The sequence below is a fragment of the Hesperophylax consimilis genome, chromosome 16, assembly GCF_061612785.1.
Source record: "Hesperophylax consimilis isolate HC1 chromosome 16, BYU_Hcon_1.0, whole genome shotgun sequence".
Classification (NCBI taxonomy): Eukaryota; Metazoa; Arthropoda; class Insecta; order Trichoptera; family Limnephilidae; genus Hesperophylax; species Hesperophylax consimilis.
The window spans coordinates 33,531,047-33,556,095 of NC_142851.1; the positions used below are offsets into that span (position 1 = coordinate 33,531,047).

Sequence of the window (25,049 nt, forward strand, 5' to 3'; positions counted from 1 at the left end):
GGGCTTCACTTTATAGGTTTGCAATGCTTTGTTCCTCAGGGGTAAATGGCAGCCCACTTCGAAGAATGGCAGAGGAACTTTATAGAAGTCGTAAACCTAAAGCATTGGGGGCATTTAAATCATTTAATTGAATCCGTGGCGCATTGCATCAGTGTTTATACGAGTTTTAGACTGTCGGTATTGCTTTCTATAGCCGAAGGAAGAGTGTCATATCATATTTGAAAATTAAAATTTTATTTATTTTAGGTACCTACATAATATGATTAAATCCTGCACAACAACGTTTTAAGATGATGGGAGATTCGTGGCACTGGCATAGGAAGAAAATAATTTCCCTCAGGGCCTATGTCATCGCTGTGTGGAGTCTCTTTTTGGAGAGATGTAGAAGTGACCCGTGTTATGGGAGGGAGGAAACATAAAAGCCGGCAAATCGTTCCACAGCCGAGCTGTTAAACTCAAGAACGAGTCGTAGAAACGCGCCATTCTCGTGAGACAAATGTCAACTGTGTACAAATGTTTGGCGCGGGTTTGGCGTGTTTCCCAACTGCACCGCCGCACAGTGGGCTGAAAATCGCCTTTCATAGACATAGAGACTTGAATTTTCAAGGGTATCTTTTTTGGCTAGAAATGGATTCTGCTGATCATTACTATGCTATAAAATTTCGTACGAAGCAATTGCGTGTACAAATGAAGGAGTTATCATTTTTTAAAGAAAATTTGTATGGCACTGACATTAAAAATGAGTTGAAAAAAAAACTTTTTTTATGTTAATGATTCAATTTAATGCTTAAATGCTTTACATATGAGTATGCTTTGTCAAGTTTACAAATTTTATTTACACTGCAAGCCTAAAAGCATTTAAGCATTAAAATGAATCATCAACATTAAAAAGTGTTTTTTTGAACTTTGAGGATTAAAAAAAAAAATCGCAAGTTGCGCCACAATACGAAGTATGTGAAAAAAATACCAATAAATAGTAGTATATCTGTGTGTAAGGATAGAATGGCCAACCTTATGATTCCAGATATAGCCTCATTTTTAATGTCAGTGCCATAATCAATTTTCTTTAAAAAATGATAACTCCTTCATTTGTACACGCAATTGCTTCGTACGAAATTTTATAGCATAGTAATGATCAGCAAAATCCATTTCTAGCCAAAAAAATACCCATGAAAATTCAAGTCTCTATGTCTATGAAAGGCGATTTTCAGCCCACTGTGCGCCGCCGAAGGGATCAATAACGCTATTTCTTCGGAGCATCTTCCATTGAAATGCCGGTAGAACAAGGACATCGTTTCCACCCGACGCGTGTACTCTAAAAATTGCAATCCGTTTGTTGTGTAATAACAAGAGATTCTGTTTTACATACATTTAAAACATACATACGTGTTTTAAAAAAACTATTGATTCAACTTAATGACAATAATGAACGACTTTTTGCATTTACGATTATTGTTTCACAAAACTGAAATAATGATATAAGAACAGAACTTGAATAGAACCTTCACGGATCGTGAAAATCAACATTGAAATTTGATGAATTGTTCAAATTCCGTGAAACAACCCGCCGTTAATATTATGTTCTTAAATATTAATGCACACGGTTAATCCTTCATATTTGACATAATATTTTGGAAGCTAATTGAAGCGAGGCTCAATAGGTAGGTGTTGCCAACTCAAAAAATCATTTAAGCAGGGACTATAAAGGCGGGGTACCCCTAGTTTGAAATTAGGTACGAAAATGTAAAAATAATTTATAATAATGAACAGTAAAAAAATCAAACAAACCCCTAATCAGAATAACTCTTAAATTATGTAAATAATTAAAAACATTTTTGGCACCCCGGCCTAATGCATACCTAATGATATTTTAAAATTAATTGTATCATTTTGTTTGTTTGATCTTTTGTGATAGGTGATAAGGTCATAGGTTATTGTGCCTATACTTTTATTGCCATGTAATAAGGTCATTTTTGGGATATAGTTTTGTTTACATTAAGTCTTGCGAGGTTTAGTGTAAATCTTGTTTTTGTATTGAGGGTTTTAGTAAAATAAACATATCTAGAAATAAATAACCTCACTAGTCTGAACAACTACTGCACTGTGCATGCCAGTGACAGCCTGACAGGGGCTTTAAAGAGAGGTCCGCATAATAAGCCTGCAATCATTTTCCAGTAAATCGAAGTTATTTTCGTTCTGTATAATAATGCAGTAGAACGCTTATAAAAATAATTATACGTACGGATTAAATAATACCAGGTCTACCCCCGAAGATTGCTTCATTATTGGGGTGTAATTTTTATTGACTTCTGATTGTTTCGTATCATTTTAGGACTAATGTGTCGATTGAATTTGCGTCGATTATTTCGAAAATGATCTCGGTAATGTCATCATTACACGAACTAAATAACTATAATGTTCGTGTTTCCTTAATAGAAAGGTATACATATACCCCGATAATTAGTATAATGTTCAAATTTCAACTGGTGTTAACCCTCAGGCCTCGGAACGACAGATCTGACCGGAGCGTCAATACATTTCAAAAGTATTTTTTATCTATAATATGTACAGGGTTTTCCAATAAGAGGAGTTATTTTGAATAGCCCGCTATTTCGGTAGATGTTACTTTTGAAGCTGTCATTTTTTGACATTTGACAAGTAAAAACTACGCCATTAATAAAAATGGAACGATACACGCTTCAACAACGCATTGAAATTATTAAAATTCACTTGAGTGAATCAAATGCAAATCATCTTGAGTGATGAGGCCCATTTCCACCTCGGTGGCTTCGTCAACAAGCAAAATTGTCGCATCTGGGGCTCGAAAAACCCAAGAGTTATTGATGAAAAGCCTCTATATCCTCAACGTGTGACTGTTTGGTGCGGTTTATGGTCCGGCGGAGTCATTGGATCTTACTTTTTCGAAAATGAGGCTGGAGCAACAGTTACGGTGAATGGATTGCGCTATCGAGAAATGATTAATGATTTTTTATGTCCAGAATTGGATGGTGTTGATCTGGACAACGTTTACTTTCAACAAGACGGCGCTACGTACCACACAAGCAACGAAACCATTGATCTTTTACGATTGAATATCAAAATAACACCTCTTATTGGAAAACCCTGTATTTTCGCTTTTTTTCTTTATATATTTACCATCGAGGAAGATGCAGGTGCATGAACATATATTAGCTACTGTAATCGCTTTCCATTTCATAGAAATGCATTATTTCCGCGTATGTGTGCGTGATAGAATGCAATGTCATCGATAACAAGTCTACCCGCCGAGTTTCAGCTCGATCCGATATCGGGAAGTGGGTTAATTTCCGCTTCCAAGATTTGCATTAATTCATTACCGAAAACAAAATTGAAATTCAAATAGATGCATTTAAAGTGTCGCCAGGCAGTTATAATTTGTAATTGACTAGAGAAAAAACTAAGAACTTTTCGCTTCCAATGGGAAGTTTATTTTATGATCAGGGCATAAGTTTCTGTTCAAATTTTACCGTGCAACGGTAATTATAATTATTTACAATTAAAAATAACAATAATACTATCCAATTAACATTTTGATTAAACCGTAACAATAATTAATTCGGCCGTTTTAATTAATATCTGAATAAGTTAGTTATGTGTACCGGTCTGCGGTTTAAATCACGATAATCGTTTCAAACGTGATGGGTTCTAGTTAATTTATATATAATATAGGTCACGTGTTCAGAAACGTGGTAACTACTGGCTACTTGGCCATGTTCCGTGTAACGACCAGTGGTCAACATTGGTCATTACGTTAAATTACATTAAGACTGACGTCCTACGGGTCGGTGAGGAATCGACAACAACTGAGTGCTGAAAGGACGCCAGAAATGTAACGCGATTTATGTTGCATGATCTATGTAGTTTGTGCCTATGTAGAAAAATATGTTTGATAATCTATGTAGAAAACTGTCGGAATTGAAGATTTATGTTTATTTTTTTATATATATTATATATACGCCTAAAAAGGCTTTTACATAAAAGTGATACATGATGCAGTGTACATAGGATAATATCTGTATTATACATGAGATACTGACAGTAAATAGATGTAATCCATTGTAAAGTAAATGAAAAATACACAATCGTAAAATTGTGATTACAAGTATAATGAGAAAATATTAAGAAATAATTATAAAAAAAAGAAAACTAAATATGAAGCAATATTAGTAAAACTTAAGAGTAACATTAAGAAATTACAACAACACTACTCTAATTTGTAGGATTCGACAAAGTGTTGGTATAGATTATGCTTAATTCTATAAATGGAGTCAATAAATAAATCAATAGCAACCCCATACTTTTTGCCCAGATCATGCATCCTATTGGTCAGTGAGTGTGTCTGATAGTGGATCGTGTATGTATTACAGAAGAATGTTATATTTTGTGCTCGCATTTACCGCCCTTACGCTGAATGTCATTATCTTCATATACATAAACACTGTTTGCAGGCCCCAGTACAAATACAATATGGTTCGGTGGGTTCTCGCTATACCGCACTCGGTTTTTGTTGATATTTTACCGACCTGTAGGACGAGGCTCTTATTCTTTGTAATTTTGGTTTCTAAGTTTGGTCACTTCTTAACGATATCTTTACCGCGTAATACTTGTAGTTCGAGACTCGCTTTTTATTTCAACGAAATAATTATTGTATTGTATACGAGTTTTGGATGACCTAAAAACGTTTTAGGATACAGCAAAAGAAATTATTATTGTATTGTATACGGGCTTTGGATGACCTAAAAACGAAAAGAAATTATGATTGTATTGTATACGAGTTTTGGATGGCCTAAAAACGTTTTAGGATACAGCAAAAGAAATTATTATTGTATTGTATACGGGCTTTGGATGACCTAAAAACGTCGTAGGATACAGCAAAAGAAATTATTATTGTATTGTATACGGGTTTTGCACGACCTAAAAACGTCGTAGGATACAGTAAAAAAAATTCGCACTTAGGAATGTTGGGCCGGTATGTTTTTGTAAAATGTTATAATAATATTATTTCTTCCGTAATTGCGGAATTACTTTGTGGCGTCATTTTTACTATCTATCTATCTTATTATTATTTATATAAATAAAAATCTGTACCTCAGAAGTCAAAGGTCGGTTGTCACATTTTTTAAATTGTTCAGGAGAGGGGAAATAGTAAAAACAATTCCTTTGGACATTGTGGGAATGCCAGACCTAACTTAGTTTCACATTGTCGTAGGAAAACCGTCTTTATACCTCTGCGTAGATACTGAAAAAACTAAAAAGGTCTCATTTTCACAAAAAACTGGACAACCGACCTTTAACTTCTGAGATACAGAAATCTAAATGTTCAAAATCTTAAATCTCCGAAAGATCTTTACAGATTGTTTTGAAATTTTGACACAACTTTGCATTCGAATACGGGGGTAAATTGCGCTAACTTCGGGGGTTGATTCTCCATGATAGTACAAATAAAAAAGATAAATGATTTTTTTTAGAATTTCCAGAGTTTTAAAGTAGTTTTTAGGTAAAGAAGTTGAATTTTTTGTATGAGAAAATAAACATAACACAAATTTTGATAAAAGTTATCGGACACCCTGTATAGATTGCAACTATGGCAGGTAAAAACATTTTTTTTTAAACAGCGCCATCTGTTGGACGACAACACGCGCTATTATTATTGCTCTATCTGCACAGATAGACAGCAACCACAGAAACGCGTGGCGGGGTACAGCTAGTTGATAATAATTTAAATTTCTTGTTATTTAGACATCTTTGTTACACCTTGATTCTGTTACGTTAATTTATAAAAGTTTTGGATGTATACGTAAATGTAATGATTAATAATTAACTATTTACGATAATTTAATTTAATTTTTTTTCAATAATAACTAATTAATCATCGCTTATTATAATATTTTTGTTTATAGGTATTTATTTGTCTAAACTGTTTTTAAATTTGTTCATTTTTACTATCTATATTATATTTATTTCTACGAAGAAACCATTGGTTTCTAAACATGTCCATCCTTTTTGATAAAATAGTGGTGTATTCGAAGTTTTTTAATTAGATATAATAATATTATTGTTATTTATTTTAACACTTTAAGATGATCTGCGATTATTTTCTTATTTGATTATTTTCCTTATTTTGAAAGCGACTCTTCTGTCTTCGAACCGCCCACCAACACCAATGCTGAAACACGGAGTGTTAGTGAGTAGTTGTTCATCTCATAATTTTATGATAATTTTCTCTTCATTATTACAATGGAAATCCTAGGAATCTGTAATTGGTTTTGTAATGTCATGTCTTTGGATGTTGTTAACCCTCTGAATGCTAAGCGACGATAAATCGTTGTTCTTCGTGTGGGCGAGAAACGCCAACAACGATCGTTCTTATTTAAGTTATGTTTTGAAAAGTTGGAATATATTATCCATATTATGTATTATGTTCTAAAGACGTTCTATTTGGTTTGGTCCAAAATCCTATTGTTGGTATTGCAAATCTTTTTGGATTGATTTTACTTTTTTTTTTTCAATGGGAATTTAATAAATTTATTTTACTTCATATGTCTTGCCGTCAACCGATGTCCTCGGTACAGATTGACCCATCTATTGTCGTTAAGATTAAACTGTGTAGTGGAGCTATATAGCCGGTATGGAAGGGCGTTTTGGTTGTAGCCCAGCTATACAGCTGTCGACGAAGACGCCCGTCAGTTGTGCGCTTACCTAACTACACGTTCCTTGCTTACCATCTCGGCTAATTTATGAATGGGAGAAATACCCTATTTCCAGCTACATATACAGCTCTTGATTTGGATTATAACGCTGGGCCATCGCCGGGCCGTAGAGCTGTTTTTGGGTGGCGTTTTCAAAAACTGGTAGCACAGCTATATAGTTAGTCTATTTAGCTGTTTGGTACATAGTGTAAACGCGGCTTAAGTAACTTGCTACATTAATTTGTACCTGCATCCATAGAGCTAATACAGGGTGTCCGGGGGTTAAGTGCACAAACTTCGGGATGTAAGTAAAAAAGATAAATGACTTTTTTCGAAATTCATTGTCAGCATCGGAAATATCCCCAGTTTCGTATAGCGCATGCGCTCTTGGTACAATTTTGGTACTCATTTTCGCGGCCCGTCAACTAAGCACCACGATGTACCCACCAGGCAATGTTGATCACAGTGAACATATCGAGTAGGGGGTTGTTTTCTAGGGACTTTACAATGTTCACTGTGATGAACAAACAACTTTATAAGTGTTTACAAACACGAGAATCACATAAAGATATATTCAATTATTTTACAATCACAAAGCAAATATTATTTAGCAAATCAAAACCAACATTTGAAACAAAAGCTCACTTTAAAGACAACAAAATACCAAAATACAATGACCTGAGGCGAGCCACCATTTTCAAAAATAAATAAACATTATTGAAGAGCAAAACCCACAAAAATATTCGAAAATCTCGTACAATATATTTTTCTCAGAACTTTCACCACAGTGCATCAAATTAAGGATTAAGGTAGTGACAGACCACGCTATATGCATCAAAGCTTTTTTGGGCGTGACCTATTCAGATTATATATTGAGGTGTCACTCTACGCTATAATCTTCCTCAGGAGAGGGGGAGAGATCAACTGGGGAACTGCCACGGAATATCATTTATTTGTATGGGATCTGTTACCTTGACAGATGACAGCCGCGTGATCACGGCGCTCCGTAAATTCATCTGACACCCTCTCCTGCCGTTGGCATCATTTTCAAATATAGCCTGGCTAGCAGATCTACTGTGGATGTCCGTGGTGTAAGTGGTACATTCGCGTCACTCGATAGTCTAATTCTGCTCTGAAGCATGGCGATATCACGGAACCGTAGTCGACTGTAAACACGAACAATTCGCCAAATCGAGGTTTAACCCTTCAGACCTCTGGCATATTGACCGTTATATTTTTTTAAGATGCTCTCAGAAAGTAGAAGAATTTGTGTGTATTTCCGTTTCTCAAAAAATCCAATTAAATTTCTGACGTATCCGAAAACTAAAAACTGTCTTTGAAATGTGATGAAATACAAATATTATTATTAAAAATAAACGGTTCCACGATAAAAATTGTATAAAGTCATTAAAAGCAAATAAACATGCAAACCTAACCTACGTAACCTAATTATCTAGTTTTTGTTTCATTATGCTGCGTATATATCGATTCGATCATTTCACGACTTTATATCACATTTTAAAGGCGTGTTGTATTGTCGTTTTGATGAGTTATCCGGTCACCGAATTAAAATGTATTTAAGTTCGTAGGTGCAAATAAATCTCATTAATGGATTTAAATATTGTTAGTAAATTACAATTCGTTTGTAGGAAAGAAGTGCTTAGCTCCGATTCTGATGGATGAGCCTGAACTGCCACGCTAAAAAGTTTCCCCTTGTGAAAAGGGCTCGATATTTAGATTTTATTGTTTATTTTTTATTCAGTTTCGTGAAGAGTGGTTCATAGTTGTCCATCTATATTAATATTTGTTGATTGGAATCATAACGTGTCTAGTATTTAGTTTCGTGAACAGTGGTTCATAGTTGTCCATCTATAGTTATATTTGTTAGATTCGAATCATAACGTTTCTAATTTTTTGTCCTTAATATTGAGCTCGTAAAATGACACAAATTTCCTGTGTTTCTGCAGTAAAATTACTGTTTGTGGTTTTTCCATTAGTTGGAAATAGGATTCCTTTAGCCGCGCTTGTGTTGTGTTGTGTGTAGTTCCTCGGCAATGCCCGGGCGATTGAAGTTTTCGTCAATAAGTTAGTTATTTCTAGGATATGTGCCTGAAAACGTTTTGCGTAAATATTTTTTTCTTAACTTTTTTTTTTCGGAACCTTAAAATCTTGAATGAAAATATATAATATTATATTCTATATGTATATATAGTTTGACAGATTGATCTGAATTCTAATGATGCAATTTTTTACTGTACATTTCTTCGTAAGAAAAAAAATAATTAAAAAAAACACCCATTCAAACACGAGAAATAATTTCTCAATTGAGGTGGGCAGTTTCGTTAAAAAAATACAATTTATTCGCAATTAGCCTCGACATATCTATATTTGTAAATTATTATAATATGTTTGTATATTTAACAAAAAGAAAATTAAAAAAATCTACTTTATTTAATAATAATAAGAAATTCGATAGGAAAACACTTAAAATAAGTGACAGATCTATTTAATTTTTTTTTAAATGTGTGAATATCACCACAAGAGTCCCAACTGCACCCAACCATCTGGAGCCAGTGAGACTATTGCATCCCAAAATGGCATGTGTTGTGAGGCTCAAAGTAGTGGGGAGGAAAAGTATCTGGCTATTCAAATCTGGTCACCAAACACGGTTAAACTCATTTTAAGCAAAATTTCAATTCTGAATGGTGCTCTTTTATCAGGGCGATATAAAAAGTATCTACCATTCTGATCTTTTTATTTTACATAAAATACACTTCTTGAAAAAAATTTTTTCACAAAGACTCCTTAAACTCATAAAACTATTCAAAAAAAAAAATATATAAAAAAATTACTTTCTCTATCACACCTTCTTTCCAATTTCTTACATGGCACGAATTTTAAACATGTACTCTTATAGTAGAGAATACCTACAATTCTTATTTCAACTTTCAGTTCTATCTCCATCAAAATATTATTTTTCACCTTACTTTTAATTTCTAAATTTGCATTTAGTTTTATTTATTCTTAAATGTTTTTATCTTAGATTTTCTTATTTTCAAATTATTACTTTTTATCTGTTTATTATAATATTTTATTAATGAAGTATTTTATGTATGACTACCACAACACGGGCATCATCTTGTAAATATTTATTAAATATTAAAAAAAAAATTAAAAAACCCTAATTGCGATCAGTGTAATGAATATGTGGCCATCTTTAAATTTCAGTCATTTTTATACCTAACCTTTGTTACTGGTGAAATATTTCAACCTTTTTTGAGGCTCAACGTTATCCTTTGAATATTTGGTTTACAGTTGGACTAACATGATTGTTTATAATATTGTTGCAGGTTTTCAAGATGGAGAGCCCCGAGGTGACATTTCTGTTCCAGTTCGGGGTGCTGCGGGACGCCGTGAGCGTTCCCGCTGCCTCGCTCAACCTGCGCTCGCTCAAGGACCTGGCCTGCGAGTTCATACACACTAAGGTCAGTACATCCAAATGACTAAACCCTGGACGAACCAGGCAACTACTCAAAATGAACAGTGCCAAGGCCGACCCTGAGTCAAATAGCACCTGGCGATAGTAAAAACCTCAAAGGCGCTGTGTAAGGTGTTGGGTATTATCAGCGCTTTTGCTTCTTGGCTTCTTTGCGTCTTTGGGAGTTAGGAGTCAGGAGTCAGAAGCGGAGAGCCCAGAGGTATTTTCGTAGCATTCCAATAATTGAAGTATGTATCTCTCTGCTTGCAGATTCCAGACAATGGCCTGAACAGACTATCGGAGCGAGTGCTGCTATTCCGTCATGACTATTGTTCCCCCAACGTGCTCCAACTGATCAACGCCGCCTCGGACGTCATCGACGAAACCCTTATAGAAATAGTTCTCACTGCAAATCGTAAGTCCACTTACAATCTTTACTTTAAAGTCGAGAATCTTGATTGTCCAAAAATACTGAAATCTAATTTAATTTAAAAATTTCTAGGTCAATGAAACTACAGTTGAATATTACTAATCAGGTGATATATTAAAACCTAGAATGTTTGGAAAATATAAAATTCGAAATTTTTGAAGTAGGTTTTCATACTTTCACTGAAGATAATATCTCCGAAATACTAAAAAAAGTCGCTATCTGCGTCTGTCTGTTTGTGCGCTTAATTCTTTATTTAAATGGAAATTAACCCACTTCCTGACATCGGATCCAGCTGAAATTTGGCAGATAGGCTCGTTGTCGAAGACAATGCATTCTATCAAATTTTGGTTGCAATCACGCACATACAAGCGGACATATACGCATTTCTCTGAAATTCGATGACATTACAGTAGTTAATGTACGCAATAAATATCGGTCTTATCCAATCAGGATTTGGTTGGAAATTAACCCACTTTTGACATCCTATGGAGCTGAAACTCTGCAAAATGACTCGTTGTTGATGTCAATGCATTCTATTAACTTTTGGTGAGAATCATGCACCAAGACGCGGACATATTCGCATTTCTCTGAAATTCAATGTCATTAGAGCAGTTCCGTAAATATCGGTCTTATCCAATCGTGATTTGGCTCGGTTTGTAGAGGTGTTGACTCCAGTTCCTGGATAGGAAGGTTTAATCATCGAACAAACAATTATTTTTTTTAATTTTTAAAATAATTTTGATAATAGATGTATTATAGTGAAAAAAACTTTTTTTTTACAGGTTGATTAGTGTTTTCATGTTTTATATTGCTTACCTAAATATTATTACAATAATTATTTCTCAATAAGGAAAAAGTTTGTAGAAACTTAGGTGAAGTCTGTTAGGAAAATTTGTCACTTTATTTATTACAAAATAAAATTTAAAATTATAACAGTATGCAAAATAAATAATTTTTTCCTAATTATTCTACTACTCAAGCTCGTGTTTATGAGAGGAGTATTTATATACAAAAGAAAATAATGCTTAAAAGGCGATGTGTAATCAATATTCAAAGTCTTATTAAATAACTATGAACGTAATTCCACATTCAAATTAACATCATTTTTTAAATTTCTATCCCATTAAACTACAATTAAGCAGTTTGTCAACAGGATGTTCCATGTTCAATCACAATGTAAATATGTATACATAATATTACTAATTGTAAATATATATACACGCAAATGTGGATGGTATCAGAAGTCGGGGATGCCCGAGGAAGACATGACACGATCAAGTGAATCAGATAATTGAGTCAGGCCATGTCAAGAGTCAGAATAATGGAAGAGTATGTATGAGATGATGAATGTGAATGAGGCAAGAAGTGTGTGCCAAGACCGAGTTGTTTGGCGCTCCGTCCTCTCTGCCTACCCCTGCGGGGAAACGGCGTGATGGTTAGTAAGTTAAATATACATATAAGATATACAAATTATCAAATCTATTTTTTTTTTTAATTAAAATCTTTTGTTGAGTAATGCTAGCTATGGTTTTGTCAACTAATTACTTGTATGATTATACAATAAAAATAATCTTAGATTATGAAATAAATGCCCACTGTCATAAATATAATGAACTTTGCTGATAAAAATGGCCCCACTGTGCCCACAATACATATACCCATATTACATAATCAGTAATGTTATGATTGCCCGTCATGTAATGTTTTGTTATTTTTGTAGTTTAAAGCAAGTTCATTGTTATTCTCTGTATACAGGGTGTCCGGAAACTCGTAGTACAAGCGGGAAACTGGTGAATCTACATCACATTTGGAGTCGATTTTGTAGTATATTTTTTTTTTATTTGAGCTTTCGTTATCGAGTAAATCGAGTTTGAAGTTGATTTTTTTTTTTTTTTTTTTTTTTTTTTTAATCAAATTCTTATAAATTATTACTGAAGATCAAAGTACCCAACTAATTAAAACTATTTGAAAGTAAAACAAATGAAGAAACTCGGATTTGAAGCATTATTTTGAAATCACCCTTCATTTAACCCGGTGTAATCATAAAATATTTCTGCTCTGCAGGGTTAAAACATCTGTTATTCAACCCTAAACACCAGAAAAAACTTTAACCCTAAAATAGCCGAAAAATATTTTTTTTTGGTTTTTTTTTTTTTTTTTGAAAATGCTCAAATCAAAAAACTTTATGTTTTTTTGTGTTCCCCATGTGGTGTAGATTCTCCAGTTTCCCGCTTGTACTACGAGTTTCCGGACACCGTGTATAATTACTCCTTACAAACCTACTACGTTTTACCCATCAATTAGTTGCTATCAATTAAATCTCTCCATTCATGATTGTAAGTCTTGCAAAGATAACTAATTATGTATTACACAATTGCTGACCATGTACAAATCTCAAGTGCGCCCTAGCCTTGAGATTGGTAACCACCTCTGGTCTGGAGCCCCTTGGTATATCTAACAAACTCTTAATCCCCTGCATTCAAAACTTCTACCAATTTATGACATTATTATCTTGAACACTTTTAAGTTTTAAGTTACAATTTTTTTTTTGTTTTTTAAAGATAACATCTATATATTTGTGGAGCAGAAACGGTAATTATCATTTATAGTTTAAAAACCCCTTATATTCTGTTATTTAATATGTTAAAAACATTGGAAGTGTTTCATTAAACGCAACTTATGCATTTGTCCAGAGATTTTTGCTCTATTTTAAACGAGTCGTGTTTTATTAAATCTTTTCACAATGTTCGTTTAATTATTATCGTTTTTTTTTTTTTAAATATTATAGCGCTCCATCTATATTTTGTATTTTTACATATCTCCTTTTCAAACTAACTTCTTCTTTTTGAACGCTTATTATGGAGCCTTAACCCTGTGCATAAAAGGGCAGTCTGTTTGATGGATTCCCCATTTTCGATGGGTTGCAATCTTTATATGGGAATGCTGCAAATGTTTCATTTCTATTTTAAGGGTATCTTCAAGACCCTAAGAGAATGCAAATCCATCTCCTTTAAGTTATTCACGGTTATTAAACACGCAGAACAAGTGGGAAACTAGTGAATCTACATCTCGTAAATATCCTAAAAAAATAATAATCTGATTTTAAATTTTTTTTTTAATAAAAATGTTATTTTCGGTAACTAAAGGTTTACAAAACTTTTGGAGTCCAGTCTACTCTATGACGCACTTTAAAAGATCTTAAACGTCTTCTGTTATTAACTCCCTGGCGACCGAATTTTTTCACATTTGACCAAAAACTTTGAACTTGATTTACTCGAAAACGAAAACTCAAATCAAATAAAGTTATATCTCAAAATCGACTCCAAATGTGATGTAGATTTACCATTTTCTACTACGAGCTTACCAACGGCGTGTATTTGGCCATTTACCAGAAGAGACACAAAATCAACAACGATTTTATACGTTTGGAGCACGTTGGAGATATGCAGTATTATCATAGTAGAATAATTCCCATTGATTGAAATTTTTTATAACATTATAGGACTGTCGAACTAAATTTTAGGATAGCTTACTGATGGATTTGCAGTGATTTTCATTTCAATTATTTATTCCATTTCACTAATGACTCGTAAACCTGTGAATGAATTGACCGGCGCCTTCTATACGCGTACTATTACTATGTAACATAGTATATGCTATGTAACATAGTATATGCTATGTAACATAGTATAAGTATCTATAATTATAGCCCATTGTTGTATTAATTCATTCATAAAATCATTAGCGTGATTCACGCATAAATTAAACTGCTTGCGCTCCAAGGTTTTTCACTTTGTGGTTAAGTTAACGAATGATTTCTCAATAATTATAGATAATTTCTCACAATTGGATCGGTCACAGGAGGAAGTGTGACAAAATGTCTCGACAAAACACATTTTTTCCCTTTCCGTCACAAGGATTAAAAATCGTTTATTGAACTGGTTCTCAGAATGTTCTGCAAGGCTGGTTTTAATATTCTACAAGACTAACTATTCATAAATAATTCGACGTTGCAGCAATTAGGTTAAAAAATCTCCTTCACTAGTGCGTGTAATTGACTTAGTAATGAAAGGCAACTCTATTAATTTCAAACAAAAAAGTGCCGTAAAATGGGGTGACTTTTGGGGACAATTTTCAACTTTGAACCTAAATAACTTTATTATAAAATCGTTTGTATTGAAAAAATTTATGTCATACTAGCTGTACCCCGCCACGCGTTATTGTGGCTCGGTCTGTTTGTGTAGATAGAGAAACAATAGCGCATGTTGCTTTTACGTGCAACAGATGGCGCTGTTTAAAAAAATCATGTTTTTACCTTTAACAGGTGACATCTATATATGCAATACATAAAAACTCATGCATATTCGAATGCAACATTGTGTCTAAATTTCAAAGAAATTGGTGAAGAACTTTCACCGATTTCAGTTGGATGAGTTTGTGTATTTAGGGAGTATGTTCTAGAGAGATGGGAAGGCTGACAGAGATATTGAAAGAAGGGTACATGCAGGTAACACCATTAATGAAGGACTGAACGCATTTGGCGCTAACAAAAAATTGTCCAAAGAAGTGAAACTAGCAGTCCACAATGGAGTGCTGGTACCTACCCTGATGTACAGAAGTGAGGCATTAAACTGGCAGAGAAAGGATGAAAGTAGACTGAATGCTGTAAAAATGAGATCCCTGAGGCGTATGTGTGGTAAAACCATGTATGATCGTATGAGAAATGTGGAGATCTGCAAAGAGTGTAAGGCTGATGTAAGTGAAATGAGTAAGATCAAGATAGGGACGCTTAGATGGTTCGGGTATGTAGAGCGAATGAGCGAAGAAAGGAGTGTAAGGAGAATATACGATGCAAATGTGAATGGTAGTAGAAGTCGGGGACGCCCAAGGGAGACATGGCACGACCAAGTGAATCAGATACTTGAGTCGGGCCATGTCAAGAGTCAGAACAATAGAAGAGTATGTATGAGATGATGTATGAATGTGAATGAGGCATGGAGTGTGTACCAAGACCGAGTTGTTTGGCGGTCCGTCCTCTCTGCCTACCCCTGCGATAAATCAGCGTGATGGTTAGTTAGTTAGTTAGTTTAGTTAATAACAAACCGGTTACTATGTATACCAATTCTGAGCGTATATTGATTAATTCTTCGGTCAAATACTTTCTCATTCCCGCTTGGCTTCGTCTCTTACTAATTAGGGCGAGAGATGTTATTGCTTAGTGTTATCACCCCGCCGCTCTGGCTAACAGATGTGATCTCCGGAAGGGGTGTCACAGCTGTGATGACCAATAAAAGGTCATGTTTTGCTGTAGAAAGCTAAGTTACCTAGCTTCGCCAACCTCTGGCAGGACTGACTCAAGCCATGCTTTGTAAATCGTTGGCTTCGGAGTTCAGTTAACCCAGAGGGAGATTGTACTCATTGAAACCATTTTGGTAGAACAAAGAGTTAAGGAAAGGGAACATATCACGTTCCTTCTTGATGTACGATACAGGTGTAACCTGTTTCCTCAGTGAACCTATAAAGTGGTAGTAAAAGTTTATTACGCTCTCTTACTATTGTTGAACTGCTATAAATTGATTGTACCCAAAATAAAGACTAATTGTGTTCACGGTTAAAATTTTTAATTTTTTATTGATGAACTAATGTTTATAAGACAAGGTTTTTATGCAAATCTCAAAGGATAATAAATTATTATAAGCAATAATTAGTCGCTTTAATATCAATACAAATTAAAAATATCTCCTGAGGAAAAATAAGTGCCGCCGACGGGAATTGAACCCGCCTTTCCTAAAAAAATAAAGTTGGTTGTTTACAGGAAGAAAAAATATAAAAATCAGTAATTGTTGATTGAAGTACCAGTACATATTGAATTATTTGGCTTGTTGGAAATAAGCCGACGTGGCTCAGTGGTCCAGAGCGACTGACCAGACATCAGAGGGTGCGGGTTCAATTCCCGTCGGCGGCATTTATTTTTACTCGGGAGATATTTTCAATTTGTATTGAAATTAAAAGCGACTAATTTTGCCTATAATAATTTATTATCGTTAAAATTGTTAATTTATTTAATAACCCCGTTACAACTGGGTAATTTCTGAGTGGTTACGAGAATTACGCAGGTATCCACGATGATCAAAGCCGATTCAAAAGTCCCATATTACGGTATATATAATTTTGGATTCTAGGAAAACATTGATATTAATGTATGTAATCATTAGGATTAAGATTTGTGTGATTACTATAATCACAAAAAGGTGGATCAACAAAAATATTTCCTCTGTTTCATGAAATGTATTTGATTGTATAATTATATACTATTAAGATAAGACATTAATCCTAAACTGTCAGCTCTGTCATGTGTTTTATGTCAATTGTTTACAACTGGAAATTCGCTGTTGCATAACAATTTATACTGATTTCAGACTATGGAGTCTTTGTATTGTAATTATTAATATTGATATCATTCAAGGGATTAAGTATTGCTTTGTTTACAAATAATGGAACTCGAATACTGAAATAATTCTTAGTTGATTTCTGTCTACATCTTCTGTTATATGTAATGTTAGTGGAGTAATCTAAACAACTTTGTATAAATTTGTCTGTAAATTTATGATAATAATATTTGGAAGATTTGTATAGCGCTGTTTTTGTGCAAAATCACCTCAAGGGCGCTGTACAACCTATGTTATTACAAACTATAGACTAGCTCATATATGTTAATTTTATTTATTTTTTTACTTCCGAATTTGATTATTATTTTTTGGATGTTTAAAACATTCAAATTTAATTTTATCAAATTTAAACATTCATTATCGGGTTCTGTGAAAGTCCTATTCAAGTTATGTTATCGTGTCATTATAGGCTAGTTCCTTGATAAAACTGAAATAATAACAGAACTTCTATTGAAATTCACACAACTTGAAAATTAACTTTGAAATTTGAAGAATTTTTCAAATTCTCTGAAACAACTCTGAAAGTTATTCCAAAAAATAAAATATTCATCTTAGACTTATAGACAAGTCAATAGATTTCACACATTAAAATAAAAATGGATATATTTATCCAAGACACTGTCTAAAATACATTTGGTTCGGGAAATATCTTGCAATCGTACATAAAGATAAAGGCAATGTTTGTAGTTCTTAGTTGAAGTACGATACAGTTAAAAATGACCAAAGGGGATAGGGTCTAATTAGCTCAGTGGTAGTGGCAACGCTGAGGTCCTGGGCTCAATTCATAGATCGACCAAATCTTTTTCTGATTTTTCCCTTTCAAATTTTCATTTGAGAGTTTCTAATATATATAGTCTTCAATGATTCAACTGATTATTATTATTTTTACATTAACTCCACAATGCTGTGTGGAGGGTCTTTTGGGGAAAAGAAGAAGTTAACCTGGGTTTTGAAGAGGCCGGAAAATCATTCCACCAGCCGAGCTGTTGAACCCAAGAACGAGTTGTAGAAGCAACCAGTTCTTATGTGACAAATGTCAGCTGTGTACAAATATTGAGTACGAGTTTGGTGTGTTCCCCGACTGTGCACTGATACCGAAGGGATCAATGACGCTAGTTCCTCGGAACCATTGAAATGCCGATAGAACAAGGACAACTTTCCCACCCGAGCCTGTGCTCTGTGGCGGCTGCTAATTCCATTTTCTATAGGCATGTATATATGTGGTACCCAATGCATAATAATGTGTCAGACAGTACCTACCTGCTTACAGCGGCGCTCGCCGAAGAATCTACGCTAGTACATTGCATGTGTCTGGGTTTTTACCAGAAGGATCTAGTTTATCGCTTAGGCATTATTACAGCGCCGCCGAACAATCTGGATTATGTGAGGGTACGTCAATTTACCGGTAGTCTCGCGAACCTTCCATCGTCGCCAGCCGAGTTATTTAAAGCGACACGGCACGGACCAGTACACATTCCAGTACCAGCAACCTTGACACCGACACCGAGTTAATTGCCTATGTTACACGCGTGAAATTATATCTCGAACTTTCCTTTGTAAAAACGTTCGGCTTGTGTTTTCTACGTTCATTTTTGGATGTATTATAATAAACCGCTCCAACCAAATTGAGTCATAATTTATTAATATTTAAGAACACGATCAATACCTACGGCTCTATATCTTATTCCGTTGGTTAAGATAGGAGAATCTATCAAACGGAAAGTAAAGAATGATCAACGTTATACACCCAACAACAGAACATTGTTATGATGCAAAAAATTTACTGTCTTTGCACAGTAACCAATTGTTAATATGTTGGAATCCTGAAATTTATTAAACACCTATCGTATCACTTTAGCGATCATCGGTTTGACCCTACTGCTTTATATAAACACAGAAAATTTCTGATGCCCTATTCTTACACAAAATCGTGAACAGTCTTGTTGATTCATCTTATCTGCTAGAAAAGATTGAATTTCGTTGCCCTGAACACAACACCAGATCGAACGACTTATTTAGAACACCACACTGTAAAGCCAAATATGCGCAAAACTCTTTAATAGGACGTATCTGTAAAACTCACAATGCCTCTAGAGATGTAGACATTTTCGTAACGAAGTGTAACTTTAAAACACAAAATGCAACTTATTAAATTGATATTTTTGCTATTTGTTTTTGGGGTGTTATGCCGTGTTGCGCTAACTCCTTCTTTAGCCAACGTTTCGGACAGCATTGTAGTGTCCATCATCAGGGCAGATGTGTTATTTAAAATAAGACATCTGCCCTGATGATGGACACTGCAATGCTGTCCGAAACGTTGGCTAAAGAAGGAGTTAGCGCAACACGGCATAACACCCCAAAAACAAATAACAAAAATACTTTTGGCCGTGAAAAAAAAAAATCTTAAATCATATTTTACTAAACTGATAACTTAATTTTTGTTTTGTGAAATAATCCTATCATCTGAGTTTATTTTATTGTTTTTATTATAATCATGCAAAAACTGTATTACTACTAACTGTCTTTAATTGTTTTTATAACATTTTGTAATTCCTTATAATGTTTATTCTGTACATATCTTTGTCATTTATAAATATATTGTATAGGTGCAAATATTGAATTAACGACTAGAATTAATGGAACATTATTGGTCAAATATTGTAAATAATTGCTGTTTATGCTAAATATATATGTAAATGACTGTTTGTTTCCTAAATAAAATAAAAGTCCCCATTCATTTATCAGTAATTCGATTTTATCAACGAAATGTAGAAAAAATGTCATGTTCATGTATTGTACCTATTTATTTATGTTTTGTATTTCCAGGAAACCTGTGCGCACCTGATGACATCCCCACATACCGGCCACACGCGCTGGCCGTGCACTCGTACAAGGCGCCCACCTTCTGCGACTTTTGCGGAGAGATGCTCTTCGGACTGGTACGACAGGGCCTCAAGTGTGACGGTGAGTCTCGTTGATGGTATGCGACTAGCGTATTATTATCTCTTTAGTAATGATATGAAAAAATTGTAGCTTGTAAAGTTAGTTTTATGCTGCCCCGGCCGTTAGCCAAAGACTGCCAAGGCATTTTTAATTTTGGCTTCTTTTTCAATTGTATTGTTTTTGTCTAATGTCGAGTTCACATGTGGACAGTACAGAAGACAATAGAATCTACAAACTACTGTCCCAGCTCTGTGAACAGACTCGACTACGCAGGATGGGACAATTCAACAATTCGACTCTAGATCGAACACGGAATGCTGCGAAAATGGATAATGCGCGTTTGCAAAAAATATTAGATCTATACCAAGATGTATTGTTATTGGAATTGTTAGAGCACAAATTAAATAGTAAAAATAAGAAAGAAAACTGTGTCCCTATAATTTGGGCAATCAATGTGCCAAAAACAATTGTGTTCACTATATACTGTTATCAATTTAATAATTTCTTCTGGTTCCTTCCATTCGAGCCTGGATACGTACGCGTGTAATGACTGGCTATTGTCCAAGTGCATTTACACACGCTCAGTGGGGCCGGGCTCAATTGTGGCGTTAAGACATTGTCCTGTCCCATAAGCCTGCCCGTCTATCTCTAGGACAATGGTTCTGGAGCTGGGACAGTACAATATTGTGCTGTGTGAACTAGGCATTATTCTTATCCTTGCAGTTCTATTCGGGTGTGAACTTAGTATTATTCTTATTCTTGAAATTCTATTCGGGTGTGAACTTTTTTTATTATTTTATTATAGGAGATGGTTGACGTAAGGTTAGGCCATGGCCCATTGTGCTATCTCCCATTTTACCTCATTCCTTTAACAGTAATCCGGTCCCTTTAAGTTCACCAGGGTTGTCATTGGATATGTGGCTATTTCTTCTGGTTCTACAATGACATTGGCACCAAAGGTGTATTGGAGTCTCTTCATCCTCTTCACATTTCCTGTATCTGTTGGCGTTTTCCACTCCCAACAACTGCATGTGTCTCCTGAGATGGCAGTGTCCCGTAGTCCTACCAGTTCCCTCAGTAGTTGTCTGGTTCGTCTTGAGTCTGGTCCGTTTATGAGTACTTTGGATTGCCTCATTCTGGGTGCCCTTTCCCATTCCTCCCAGTGCCGACAGAACTTGGTATTATTCTTATTCTTGCAGTTCTATTCGGGTGTGAACTTGGTATTATTCTTATTCTTGCAGTTCTATTCAAGTGTGAACTTGGTATTATTCTTATTCTTGCAGTTCTATTCGGATGTGAACTTGGTATTATTATTCTTATTCTTGCAGTTCTATTCGGGTGTGAACTTGGAATTATTCTTATTCTTGCAGTTCTATTCGGGTGTGAACTTGGTATTATTCTTATTCTTGCAGTTCTATTCGGGCAATATAGGTAGGTTTCAGTGGCGTTCCGCGACTTCAGTGAGCCAGAGTGTTAAAAATAAAAATTAACGATGTTGTAGCTGAAAATATGTATATATATTTATTTTTGTATGAAGATTTTCAGGATTATTTCTGCTTGAGGAATCCCCGCTGTGCTTTCCCAAATCTTAATACAAAAAATAATAATTTCAATGCTACGGACCGCCACCATTATGTATTATATTTTTAATTGTATTTTTTTATATTTATACAGGTTTGATTCAAAACATGTACTTTGCCATTACAAAAATTAATTCAATTATAATAATGAGTTCTGAACGCATCCTGGGAGTACAATATAAGAATTACGTATTTTCTAAATAATAAAAAATTATCATTTTAAAATGTCCCTTCTCTAAATGTTGTAGTAGAACTCTACATATGTTACTGACTTTCATTTCGCTTTATGTATTTATGTATTATTATTGTGGGAATTTAAGAATACTCTTTCTTTCAGTATATTTCTCTCTATTTTGCTATATTTTAAATTGTATTTCTGTGTATGTAAATACAGGGTGCGCCAGAGAAACTTACTTATTTGAAAAAATTCCCGACCGTTGAGTTGGGCAAGTAGAGGGGCGGGAGGGGGCGCATCTGGAGGAGGACGTCCCCAAGTTTGTTTCCCATTCTCGTCAGTTGCCATTATGCTGTGGTCTAGAGAGCAGCGGGCATGAATTTGCTGCGACAACATTTCCCCAACCGCCTCATCTCTCTCCGAGACGATCTCCCATGGCCGGCGCGCTCTCCGGATTTGACTCCATGTGATTTTTTTTATGGGGTTATTTGAAATCCCTTGTTTATGTCGATCGACCACGGACCATAGATCACCTGAAGAACAACATTCCTGATGCTATTGCCAATATTCCGATTGTTATGCTGAGAAGAGTGGACGAAAACTTCAAAAAACGACTTAACCAGTGTATGCGCGATGAGGGTCGCCATTTAAAAGATGTAATTTTTAAGACAGTATGAAAAAAAACTTGGTACATTGCATTTTCAAATAAAAAAAGAATTACAACAATAACTACAGTGCTTTTGTTTTTATTGAACTTTCAAATAAGTAAGTTTCTCTGGCGCATCCTGTACTTGATAAGTAAAATTTTTATTTTTGTCTTTAACTAACTAGTAGAGGTGAATCCGGAGACGAAATGAACAAACTAGGCCAACAATGCAATTGCAGTGCTTTGGAACGTGCGTGGGCATAATTTTTCAGTACTGCAAGTGCAGAGGTTCAGCCCATCGGGGTTAAAGTAAACGAAATACATTCTCGGATTTCTGTCTGAGGATTCTGAACATAATTATTAATCTGTCTGTTTGTGTTTCCAGGCTGCGGCCAGAACTACCACAAGCGCTGCGCCGTGAAGATCCCCAACAACTGCTCGGCGGTGTCGGGAGTGGGGGTAGCCGGGGCGGGCGGTGCGGGGGCAGCGCGGAGACACAGCGCGGCGCCTCCGCGCTCCCCCAGCCGATCCAGCGCCGCCTCGCTCCCCGGCCCGCCCGACGAAACCAACTCGCTGGTAAGAAGGCTCGCCGAGATGGTGAATCTCAATTGACCACAGCCGATTGTATCGAAAGTTTATGATTAATCACTTCCACTATTTACGATACTAAACATTTTATATCTTCGTCACTGTAGAACGCTTGCTTTTATCACATTTATTAGAGGTGATGAAATGGAGAAAATCAAATCACTCGTTCATCGACTCATTAGGTGGAAAATTAGATGCTCTCTGTATAGCCCTGGTGAAAGACTTCAAACCTTGCTTGCAATGACTAGTCTATTTGACCGCCTCTGTGGTTCAATCCGGAGATCGCGGGATCAAATCCCGGCATTCCCACATACATTTTATTTGATTAATTTGTGTTGTTTCATAATTTATTGGTTTAAAATAATATCTAGTATATTTGCGGCATGTTCCAGAGTGGTAGATACTTTCAGTATCGCATTGGAGAAAGACCTCCATTCAGAATCAAAAGGTTTCATGAAATTACATTAGCCGTGTTTGGTGACCAGATCTGAAAGCCGGATACTTCCCCACCTTCTCTACCCATCTCCCCACTACCTTCAGTCTCTAATATACCCCAATCGGGATGCCGTGGTCCCACACTGACTCCCAGACGGTTGATAGCAGCCGGACCTCTTGAACGGTATTCACATTAAAAAAAAAACTATTTTAGCTTGAATCATTGGGATTATTTGTCCCTGTCAGTTTGAACTATTTAACTAGAATTGTATCTCGCTGTTAGTTTTGACCGTTTTCTTTGGTAGTTTTAATTCTATAATATCTGCTTTGACCATTTAAGTATAAACTTTGGGGTTTACCGTCAGTTTTGACTGTTTTCTATAATGGATAGCTAAGCTTTTCTGAAATGCTCGTGTATTTTTTTCATCGTTGTCCATTCTGGGTTTTTTTTTTGTGGTAATCTGTGTTCTACTTTATTACATCAATTTGCAGCTTATTATATTATTTTACTGTGTTAGATCTACAATATTTATAACTGTTCACCATCGTGCAATAAGGGATCTAGTTGTTACTATCTACTAAAATTTTACTTTAAACTTATTTTTATGTAAATGAAACAATGTTTCTTTGTTTATACCACCATTTATTTATGTATACGCTGACTAGTTTCGGAACAACCATTCCTTCCTCAGGGCAAAATATACTAACTTGACATTACAAAACAATGGGTGTTATTTTGAAGTGAGTGAGTGTTGAAGTGGAGGTACAGCTATGGATTAGTGAAGAGTGGGGGGAGGAGATAGAACGGACGGGGAAGGGGAACATGTCTAAGGCGGGACTGTAATATAATATTTTTAGTTTATTGATAGTGGACTCATTATTATTATTAAGGGATTTCTAAGGTTCCTAAGTTATCTAATCGTTTTCCTTTATTATTAATAATACACAACTAATTACGCCTCCACCCCCACTTTAGGACTTAGTAATATATTATGTTCACCCATTGTTATAATGTCAAGTTAGAATATTTTTCTCTGATGAAGGAACGATTGTTCTGAAACCGGTCGGCATATATATATATATAAAAACATATATTGGTTCAAACAAAATAACTTTGTTTAATTTATTTATAATGAAAAACTTTAAATCTGCAACGATTTCACTGTGACTTTGTTTCTTCCAATGTTTCCAAATTTCAAATGACTTTTTGCAGCGATGTATGTGGTAATCGGTGATGGATTCCCATTGCGTTTGATCCCTAATTGTTGCATGGTACAGTCCAATTAATTGTACAATACATATTTTGACGTTCATTCATCACACATTCCAAACATTATATTATTATCTGTAACTCAAAAGTCAAATCTGTAAAATATTGGTTCACACAACTTATCATGACCATATCCATCTTTTAAATGATCTAACCAAATACCCTATAATATGAATAATACCTCCAACTTTGTCATTTCCCATACATTCTGATGGCAGCATGCTACACTAGCGCCTCCTAGCGGCGTGAGATGTGCACCTCCGTTTTCTTTCATACATTTTATGGAAATATATTCTTTATTTTAAGTTAATTTGCAATAATTTGAAA

At 35.0% G+C, this 25,049-nt stretch overlaps 1 protein-coding gene across 3 annotated transcripts in view; it reads left to right on the plus strand.

Annotated features, from left to right (window-relative positions):
• PKD (serine/threonine-protein kinase D3) overlaps positions 1 to 25,049 on the plus strand; it is an 86,769-nt gene that overhangs the window by 30,333 nt on the left and 31,387 nt on the right. For 2 of the 3 annotated variants that reach the window (XM_089641177.1, XM_089641179.1), the window contains exons 2-5: positions 10,079 to 10,213; positions 10,477 to 10,621; positions 19,912 to 20,049; positions 22,815 to 23,005. In XM_089641177.1, coding sequence (XP_089497303.1) covers positions 10,088 to 10,213; positions 10,477 to 10,621; positions 19,912 to 20,049; positions 22,815 to 23,005 — 600 coding nt within the window. In that variant the 5' untranslated portion in view covers positions 10,079 to 10,087. Of the gene's footprint in view, positions 1 to 8,267; positions 8,318 to 10,078; positions 10,214 to 10,476; positions 10,622 to 19,911; positions 20,050 to 22,814; positions 23,006 to 25,049 lie in introns of those variants that run through there. The other variant, XM_089641178.1, reaches the window with a different exon arrangement.